The sequence below is a fragment of the Columba livia genome, chromosome 2 (assembly GCF_036013475.1).
Source record: "Columba livia isolate bColLiv1 breed racing homer chromosome 2, bColLiv1.pat.W.v2, whole genome shotgun sequence".
NCBI classification, from domain to species: domain Eukaryota; kingdom Metazoa; phylum Chordata; class Aves; order Columbiformes; family Columbidae; genus Columba; species Columba livia.
Window position 1 is genome coordinate 24,953,769 of NC_088603.1, and position 10,327 is coordinate 24,964,095.

The 10,327-nt window shown below is 49.7% G+C and overlaps 1 protein-coding gene across 1 annotated transcript; it reads left to right on the forward strand.

Moving 5' to 3' along the window:
• The first annotated feature begins 5,350 nt into the window (after positions 1-5,350).
• On the forward strand, positions 5,351-9,358 carry FZD1 (frizzled class receptor 1). The gene has a single exon (XM_065051027.1). The coding sequence runs from the start codon at positions 5,677-5,679 to the stop codon at positions 7,465-7,467; it is 1,791 nt and encodes a 596-aa protein (XP_064907099.1). The 5' UTR covers positions 5,351-5,676; the 3' UTR covers positions 7,468-9,358.
• Positions 9,359-10,327: the final 969 nt, after the last annotated feature.

Sequence of the window (10,327 nt, forward strand, 5' to 3'; positions counted from 1 at the left end):
GCTGCAGCCCCTGCGCCTCTCACCCCAGCGGAACATGTCAGGGGAGGCTGGCAACATACGGCTTCAATTTGCAAGGGATCATCTACATTTCTTCTGAAGAGAAAAAGAAAACCAAATCAAATCTCCACATACTCAATCTATCTTGAATAAACAGCATTAAGGGAAAAATGCTGTGGGTATTGGGAGGAAGAGACTCTTTGTAGTCTGCTTTGACTGCGCATACCGTTTCTCCTCGTGCCTCTTTAAAGCATATAAAATCACCGTAATGGGAGGCTGACTTACACACAGTGCTAGTCAAAGATTGCTCTTTATTCCTAGCCCATGCTACACGGTAGGAGTTTGGGTTACAATAGGTGTCACACAGCAGGAGTAAATTACCGCTGACTTCAGTGGCTAGTGCTGCATTTCCATTCTATTTCTCCTACTCCCACAAGCCCCAAATACAAATAAAAGTACAATTTTTACCTAAATTGACAATAGCAGGCTAATACAGTCGATTAATATTAATAAAAGGCAGTTATAAAGGCATCTGGGATGAATTTAAGGGTAAGATGACCTGGGCCACCTGATGGTAAGAGAATTATTTGGTATCTTGTCAAATGCCTGTTAATAACAACTGCCCCCGCGCTGAGATGACTTTGTGAGCACTCGGCTGTGCAGCCTGGAGACCCTTCGCTGCAGGAAGGATCCTGGCTGCTGACTGCACCGTCACCTGGGGTTCCTGCTCAGCTCCTGCTGATTTTCTTTGCCAGTCACTGCATGTGTTTGTTATTTTTGTCAGCACAGGCACACTTCCAAGAGTCTTCTAGATGTTCCAAGAAATAGTCAATGTTCAAGGTAGGCATTTACATTTTAAGGACTTTTTTTTCTTCTGGCAAGACTAGAGCCATGAGATGCTGTGGCCCGTGGCTCTGGGGCAGATGGCTATGTCACTGGCATGTTGCAAAGTGAAATATATATTACCATGCAACTGTAAAACCTGCTTGAGAGTCCTGTCCAGGTAATTTATCCTCAGAATTTTGATCTGTAGATCTGTGTGTCAATTTGTGTCAAACAGTTTAAGAGTTTGTATTATCTGGATTAAGGATTTTATCACCAAAAATATATGGTAGCTTTAACATGGCAATGTAAGGGAATACTCTATTTCATCTTAAAATTTGAGATGTATGACACGGTAATCACCTCTCCTTCATTTCACTGCATTTACCCTGTTCATACAGATTCTTCAGCAAGCATCCTTGTCTGTGCATCATGAGGACTAGTGATGTGTACTGCCAGTGTTGAAGAGAGAAATGCCAAAATGAGACCCAGCTGAGCTGTGAACATGTACTGTCTCATTTGGAACCTACATTCTAAGAGACTTCATAAATATAGTATATACACTGCTGCCCATCACAGATTACATACTTGAACTCTTCTCTCTACCAAACTATCAAAAATCCTTTATTTCCATACAGAACTAACACCCCTGCCCCCTCCCCCCAACATTAACTGTTCTTATCAGCCAAGATAAGGAAACAAAAATCAAATTTGTTACATTATGTATTACGATGATCACACTTTTAACCTCTTATTTAAATTAAATAACAAAATCTTGAATCAGCTAAAAAGCTAATTATCTGAGCATAACTTTTGCTTTCATTTGGTAGACAAACATACATTTATGTTATCATCTGTGTTTAAATTTTATTCATTTGGGTGGTCACTAGCCTTACTATAAATATTGTTTGTGCTTATATTGCACTCTCTGTATGTAACATATGTCTGTGATATAAAGCTGAATAATTTCGTTTAGAGAAACTAGATTTTCTGCTTGTGGAAAGAAAGCACTCTATCCTACTTCTGACAGCTACTTACAGGAAAACAAGAAAATATCCCAACTACTTCTTGCTTTGTTCCTTTCCAAAATTACAAATTTGCATAGTTGCTTTTTTTTTTTTTTGGCCAAAGATTTGTGTCCTCCCTGCACCCATGAAAACAGTACAAAACAACACCCTGAGAGCAGCAGCATAGTGAGGATTCTACCAGGATATAAACAATGTAAGAGGACAAAACTCAGTGCTCTTCCCATCTGCCAGAGTCCTAATTTCCCTGACTGGCTACAGTAACAACAGTGCATTGTTTTGAAGTAAAAGTTGACATTTCTTTTAAGGTATGACTTTAATGCACAAATTCTGGTTTCTCTTGGAATAGAAGGCTGTATTTCCATGGGAAGGGGAAAGAAGAGTGCCTGTGGTTTAAGAAAGACACTATTTGTCTGTGTAAGAACATGATCGCCATTGTACGGACCCAAGCAAAGGTGGCATCCAGTCCAGTCTCCGCTCCCCCATGGATACCTAAGGAATCATTAAAAGAACAGGGCAGACACACAGTGATACTCTGCTGTGGATGTGATGTGCAGTACTAGGGTTGTATGAAGAAGCAGTATATTTTATTAGACCAAGACACACAGGTGGAAAAATCAGACAAACTTTTGGCCATACAAACTTTTCTGCAGGTTAGAAACGCCAGTTGCAGTTCACAGTTCACAGAGGATGTTCAGGATGGGAGAAAGAGTGGCATTTACTAGCTCAGCAAAAAGGAGAGACAATTACCTTACAGGCTGTTGATTTGGAGAGGTAACTGGGGGCTGGAAGCAGAAGAAAATGAATCTACTATCAGACCAGCATCTCTACTGAGCCTCTGTTTTGGATGCTGGGCAGAGTTAGGAAACCTAGTTCCCATGCTTACCTCTGTGGGACGAGTTCTGTAGTAGCAGATGGACATTAACACATCTTAGGTTTCTTGCTCAGGCATGGTTTAAACCGATCTGGTGTTCTGGACCACAGAGAATTACTCTTCTAGTGATGAGTTTTGTGGTTTGGGGTGCTTCTGGGAAGATTCTTTCCACACAGATTTTATTCTGTTATGTGAAAGGCCATTAAACAGTTAAAACCAGCAAGTCCTAGGAACTTTCCTGAATTTAGCAGTGCTCAGTCCTTGTTCTTCCCTCACAACACCCCCTTCATTCCCATTTCCACTTTTTCTTTTTCAGCTGGTCTCACTGATCCACCCTTATCTAAACTCTAAGCAGTTGTTCTCAAGTTGCATTTAGCTTTGGCAGTTACAGCTTCAGAACCAAAAAAATAGCTTGTGACTGATAAATTTCTGTACCTTTCCTTCTATACCAGTGGGTCTGAAAAAAGCTATTACCTACATGTACAAACCTTGTCCTGTATACGCTGATCTTTCCCCTAGAACAATCTTCTGGCTTGTTGTACATAGCAACTTAGAACAGTGACTTTTTGGTGTTTTCCAGTGAGAAGTTAGAATTTCCTAAATATTTCAAATGCAGACCCTCATAGATAGAATTTAAGCCGACTGATGATGGACGTGGATGTCTTAATTGCCCTTCCTGGATTGTGTGATGCGTCCCCAGGTCTAAAGACTATGGAGGCTTCCTGAGAGTAGTCAAAAATTGACACACATTTTTTATGAGGCAGAGCATGTGTAATACTTGTTCCTATCTGAAGAGCCAGTGTGCAATTGTTTTACGATGAATAGGAAAACATTTAGGGCTGAATATAAATTAGGCTTTGTGCTAGAAAGGAGTTAGTATACTGATGTAGATATGAAGACGGAAATCTGTAGCTAAAAACTGTAAACACGATATGCAAGGAATCAAACTTTTTTCAGTAGAAGATGGAAAAAGATATCATTTGGGCGTATCATTTTTGAACTACAGTCCTCTGAGAAGAGAGTTCTTGACAGAACGGAATGAACCTCAGTAAATGAGGACATCAGCAATTGACATATTTAAGGTCGTGCAATTTCTAAACATGATCCCACTCCTGCAGTCATTACACAGCATAGATCTTGCTATTAATTAGTTCAAATATGGGACAGCACTGCTGGGAGAAAGTGGCCTAAATAGCATGGTCCAAATTTTATCTGTAGCTATCCAAGAAATATGGATGTCTTTTATTAACCCTTGCCACCTGTGACAGCTAGAAAGAAATGCTGGGCTTGTCTTATTCCTAATGGATTTTTGCAGCTCATTAGCATATAAAGTGGAAAGGGGGGTAGCACGCTGCAGAAAAGGAAGACAGCTGGCCGGAGAACTTTCATGACTGGTTCAGCTCTGAATGGCAGCATTAACCATTGGACAAATGCGAGGCCATTCATGTCCACGACACAGAGGCTTGGTTACTGCATGTTTGGAGAACGTGGTAGGATTCTCCTCCTCCTCCTCTCCAGAAGCACGGTTGTATTATTCTTATTGAATTCCAGCGAGTACAGTAAATTCCCCATACAGCCTCCATCATTTTTCTGGACTACACATTTTGGAAGAGCCAACAGGACCTCCATTCTGCGAAAGCCACGGGGCTTTAGACAGAAATGGCCACTGTTGGTGGTCACTGTATACCCATTCACCCCCTCCTCAGAATATAGCAAGTATTTAAAAAACCTGGCAGGAGGTACTTGCAAATCACATAGTGTTCACCTGAATTAAGCTGGAATAGCTGCCCACTGGAGACGGAAGAAGGGGAATGGGAAAGCCCTGTTGTGATTATTTTCGTATCTCAGGCTGCTACTGTGGACTTGATAGGAGGAAGACGCACATAAAATACTGGCAATAACTAGGTAGCGAGATACTTTAAGTGCCTCTGGGGGGAGGCGAATTTGGCCGCTCGCACATCACCGGCTGCGTGAGATGCGAACATCGCGGTCTGTGCCTTCAAACTGCCGCCGCTCCCGCCCGCGCCCCGAGTTGCTACAATAAACCCGTCTTCCAGGTTTCAGCCTTGCAAAGATGCTCCTCGATTGTTCACTGTTCCCTGCAGCCCTGGCCACCCCCCCAACCCTGCCCTTTGCTCCGTGGCAAATAACGATCCCCCCCGCACCCCCCCGACCCCTGCCGCGCTCTGAATGGAACCGAAATTAGCACAGCTGGCTTTCCGCCGGGGGAGATGCCGAGTTTGATGGGCCCTCGACCCCTCCGAGGTCCGCAGTTCAATGGCCACAACTATCGTCATCACCGGGGAATCCAGAAACACCCATCGGGACAGACACGACCGGCTACCCGGCGGCTCAGCCGTGTAGCCGCCGCCGTCCAGCCGAGCCGCCCCGGCGGGCCCGGCCTTTCCCTGCCCCTCCACGCTACCGACCGAAAAGGCACGACCCGTATCCACGCCCCCACCCCCCGCTCGGATCCGCACGGTCCCGTTCCCCCCCACCCCCGCGGCGGGGCCCCCCTTCCCCGCCCCCGCCTTTGTGCGCGGAGCGGGGCAGCCCCGCGCCCGCCTGCGCCCGCCCCCGGGTGAGGCGTTGGGAGACGGTCCCTTACGCAGGAAAGTTCGGCGTCTGTTTCAAGGCTCCTCCCTCCCGGTGAAAGGCAGACTGCGGGGCGCCTGGAAACCGGTCGGAGGGAGCGCGGCGCGGCGAGGGGCGCGGGCTCGAGGGGCCGGCACAAATGGTCAGGCGGCGGCGGCGGCGACGGAGGCGGCGGTAGTCGGAGGCGCGGCGGGCGCTGCCGCCGGTGCGGGCAGAGCTGCGCGCCGCGGCCGCGCGAGTGGCGGCCGGGGCTGCCCCGTCCCTGCCCGCCGCTCCCTTCATGAGTCGCAAGTTCGGGCCGGGAGGAGCAGCGACAGCGGCGGGGAGACGGGAGCCCGGCTGGGCAGGCGGCACCGACTGAGCATGGCTGAGCGGCGCGGGCCGGCGGCGAGCGGCGGCGGGGAAGTTGACGGCGGACGGCGGGCGGGCGGCGGCGGCCGGTGCCCGCGGCCGCCGCCGCCGCTGCTGCTGCTGCTGCTGCTGCTGTGGGCGGCGGCGCTGCCGGCCGGGGGCCAGCCGCCGGCACCGCAGTACAACGGCGAGCGGGGCATCTCCATCCCGGACCACGGCTACTGCCAGCCCATCTCCATCCCGCTCTGCACCGACATCGCCTACAACCAGACCATCATGCCCAACCTGCTGGGCCACACCAACCAGGAGGACGCGGGGCTGGAGGTGCACCAGTTCTACCCGCTGGTGAAGGTGCAGTGCTCGGCCGAGCTCAAGTTCTTTCTCTGCTCCATGTACGCCCCGGTGTGCACCGTGCTGGAGCAGGCCCTGCCGCCGTGCCGCTCCCTCTGCGAGCGGGCCCGCCAGGGCTGCGAGGCCCTCATGAACAAGTTCGGCTTCCAGTGGCCCGACACGCTGCGCTGCGAGAAGTTCCCGGTGCACGGGGCCGGCGAGCTCTGCGTGGGCCAAAACGCCTCCGAGCGCGGCACCCCCACGCCCGCCCTGCGCCCCGAGAGTTGGACCAGCAACCCCCACCGCGGGGGCTCCGGCGGCGGCTCTGGGGGCTCGGGACCCGGTGAGTCCCGCGGGCGCTTCTCCTGCCCGCGGGCGCTGAAGGTGCCCTCCTACCTGAACTACCGCTTCCTGGGGGAGAAGGACTGCGGGGCGCCCTGCGAGCCCGGCCGACTCTACGGGCTCATGTACTTCGGGCCCGAGGAGCTGCGCTTCTCCCGCACCTGGATCGGCATCTGGTCGGTGCTCTGCTGCGCCTCCACCCTCTTCACCGTCCTCACCTACCTGGTGGACATGAAGCGGTTCAGCTACCCCGAGCGGCCCATCATCTTCCTCTCGGGCTGCTACACGGCTGTGGCCGTGGCCTACATCGCCGGCTTCCTCCTGGAGGAGAGGGTGGTCTGCAACGAGCGCTTCTCTGAGGACGGTTCCCGCACTGTGGCGCAGGGCACGAAACGGGAGGGGTGCACCATCCTCTTCATGATGCTCTACTTCTTCGGCATGGCCAGCTCCATCTGGTGGGTCATCCTCTCCCTCACCTGGTTCCTGGCTGCCGGCATGAAGTGGGGCCATGAGGCCATTGAGGCCAACTCCCAGTACTTCCACCTGGCCGCCTGGGCCGTTCCGGCCATCAAGACCATCACCATCCTGGCCCTGGGGCAGGTGGACGGGGACGTCCTCAGCGGTGTCTGCTTTGTGGGCATCAACAATGTGGATGCCCTGCGGGGCTTTGTGCTGGCCCCCTTGTTCGTGTACCTGTTCATCGGCACCTCCTTCCTGCTGGCCGGCTTTGTGTCCCTCTTCAGGATCCGGACCATCATGAAGCACGATGGAACCAAGACGGAAAAGCTAGAGAAGCTCATGGTGAGGATAGGCATCTTCAGCGTCCTCTACACGGTTCCGGCCACCATCGTCATTGCCTGCTATTTTTATGAGCAAGCTTTTAGGGAACAGTGGGAGAGGAGCTGGGTCACGCAGAGCTGTAAGAGCTACGCCATCCCCTGCCCCAACAACCACAGCAGCCACCACCCGCCCATGAGCCCCGACTTCACCGTCTTCATGATCAAGTATCTTATGACCTTAATCGTGGGCATCACCTCGGGCTTCTGGATCTGGTCTGGGAAAACCCTGAACTCCTGGAGAAAGTTCTACACCAGGCTCACTAACAGCAAGCAGGGTGAGACCACCGTCTGAGACCCCCATCTGCTGGGTCAGGGGGACAGTGGGCAGCCGGAGGACCGGGGCACTGCCTTGCCAAGCAGCTCCTTATCCAGCCTGGGCAAACTTTGGGGACCACGAGTCGCTTCCGCAGGCGGCAGGGAGCAGAGAACGAGCCAGATGGGGACCCCCGCTCCCGGGTCTGCCCGGCTCTGCCCTACCTGCTCCTCCCGGGCTGTCTCCTGTAGGAACTGAACACATTGGCAGGTTGGGGGAGAGGGATGTAAATAGCCTCTGTAAGATTTTGTAAGTATATTTGTATTTAAATTACAAAAAAAAAATCTCACTTTTTTAATTATTTAGGACACTTTTAACCCGTTTGCGGATTTTGCTTTCTCGCCCCCCCTTTTTTTTTAATTTAAAAACAAAAAGAAAAAAAGAGGCGTTGGATTTTTATTTTGTAGGGCAGGATGGGAAAAGCTGCCGGTAAGAGTAACCAAAACAAACCCCTTTCTTCTCCCCCACGAGGTTTTGCATTGGCTTTGCTTGTGCTTTCAGCTGCATGAGCCGCGGGGCCCGGAGCGAGGCTGCTGCCGCTGCCGGGGGCGCCTCCCGGGGCGGGCTGGGCCGCGGGCCCGGCTGGGTGTGCGGCGGGGGAGGTGGGGTTGGCTTGGGGAGGAGCGGCGCTTCCCGCCGCGGCCCCGGCCCGTGTGGGGGCAGACCTCGCTGTCCCCGCACGGAGCGGAAAGGCAGCCGCCCGGGCATGGCACGGGGTCGGTGCTTCGCCTCGGCCAGCCACAGCGGAGCCCAGTGCCGCTGAGCCAGGCGGGATCCGCCGGGCCCTTTTTGGGGGGTAGAGACAACATCCAGCCCTACCCGGCCTTTTGTGGAGGACGACCCTCCCCGCAGTGCCCGGGGCTGGGCTGCCGGCTGCCCTCTTCGCGTCTTGTACAACTTATTTAAGCGTAGTTCAAGGGGAGCTGGCCTGTTGTGTTGTAGGAGTTGAGGTTCCACAGCGACTGCACCTGTAGCACGTCCGATGGCTGAGGAGGTGCGTGGGGACACGGATGGGCCGACCTTCCCGCCTGGTGTGTGTGCTGGAGCCCCTGCCCGGTGGCGGGAGCGGGGTCGCCGCCCGGGGCGCCCCGCAGGGACTGCGCTGCCGCCGGCCCGCTCCCGCCCGCCGGGCTGCGCTGCCTGCGCTCGGCCGGAGCAGGAAATACGGGATCAGGAGCAAAAGCTTCGTCGGAATGTTTTTATTTTTTCCTTCTTAATTATATCGACAAGCTGGCTCTGCATTTGTGAAACATTGGAGCCATTGCCATTCCCCTGAATTTTAATTCATTGATGTTTTAGTTCATTACACATCATGAGGGTGTGATGACTTTTGCTAGTAGTAAAAGCAAAGAAAGGGAAAGCAGAAAACCAGAATGTTTAAGCGCTCTGGTGTGATGTGAACCCATAAAGAGCCTCTCGTGTCTTCCCCCCTCCCTTTTTTTTTTTTTCAGTACAGTAATAACGTTTCATACTGCAAAGAAAAGATACCATGTGTGCAGTATATCTACTACCTTGTATGCTCCTGGGTTGTGTGGGATTGTGCTTAATAAATAAAAAAAGAGGTTAAAAATGAAACTGTAACTTTCAACAGATGCATTTGAATATTTAGTCCTCTGTATGAAAACCAGCAGAATGCATTTCCTCTGATTGTATTGTTTTAAACTTTTTTATATTACAAATGCCTGTATTTAGGTTCGTAAACATTATCTATGGCTACCATACCCTGAAATGCAAAATTATTTGAATTTGGTATGCATTTATTTCTGTTCATTATCACAAGATCATCTATATTTATAGAGGAATAGAAATTTATATATATTAAATACCATATTTTTAATTTCTCTGAAATAAATTGAGGTTTTGTACAAAACTATATTGTCCCTTTACATATTCCTCTGACTAACTCAAATACTGTGTGAAAGCAGTGTATATGCTACAAGATGTGTGGAATTCCTTTTTTCTTACATTGAGTTCACAGTAACAAGCTGGAATTCAGTGTAGGAATTCATTGTGCATTTCGGTTTTTATCTGTGGACCGGTCTAGATTAATCCTTCAAAAGAGGTAATGTAAACTCTTCAGGAGCTCTGACAGGGTATGGTCGGTGGTGTGAAATCCAAGAAGAGATCTTCTATATGGCAGGAGAAGAAAGAAGCTCACCAGTTCTTTTTTTTGGGTTTTTGGTTAAAGAAGAGAGTTCTCTCAACTTGGCCTTTCTTCTCTTTTTCCTATTAAAATTAAAAAAAAAAAAAGATTTTCTCACTGCTCAAAGTGACACCCAGACTATGTTTCAATATTGTCAGAATATTTTAACGAGTAAAATAGTTTTGTTTTCCTGAATTTGGAATGTTTGGTTAATCCAGAGTTAAACGTTATGTTCATGGAAGCATTTCAGCGTTATGGAAAGTATGCATGTTCTTAAACCTTTCAGCACAACACATTATTTTTTCTAATTAATTGTTTGAAATGCCATTCTTTAGGTTTGTTAGGAAAGACTGGCTAATTATGAGACTTGATTTCTGAGTTCCAGTGTTGTTGATCTGGAGAAATATGTAAATTATTTGTGGCTCTTTTTTTCTGCAAATCATGACGTGTAAACAGTCATACAGAAGTAAGGGAAGGTTGAAAAAATTGCTCTAATGAGGTGAGACAAAGGTAGGGTTTTTTTTGTTATTTTAAAAATTTGTTTTAAATGAACGTTGTTCCTGGCTTCTCAGATATTTTGCACATTTTTCACAAGTCTTTCCCCTCCATCCCCTTAGATATATATTTTTTAGCATTTAAAACTGTACAGGTCAGCACTCAGCTAATGACCTGAAGTACAAACCATTCAACTTCAGT

Coding starts and splice junctions, on each gene's coding strand:
- FZD1 (XM_065051027.1), top strand. CDS start 5,677: ATGGCTGAGCGGCGCGGGCCGGCGGCGAGCGGCGGCGGGGAAGTTGAC.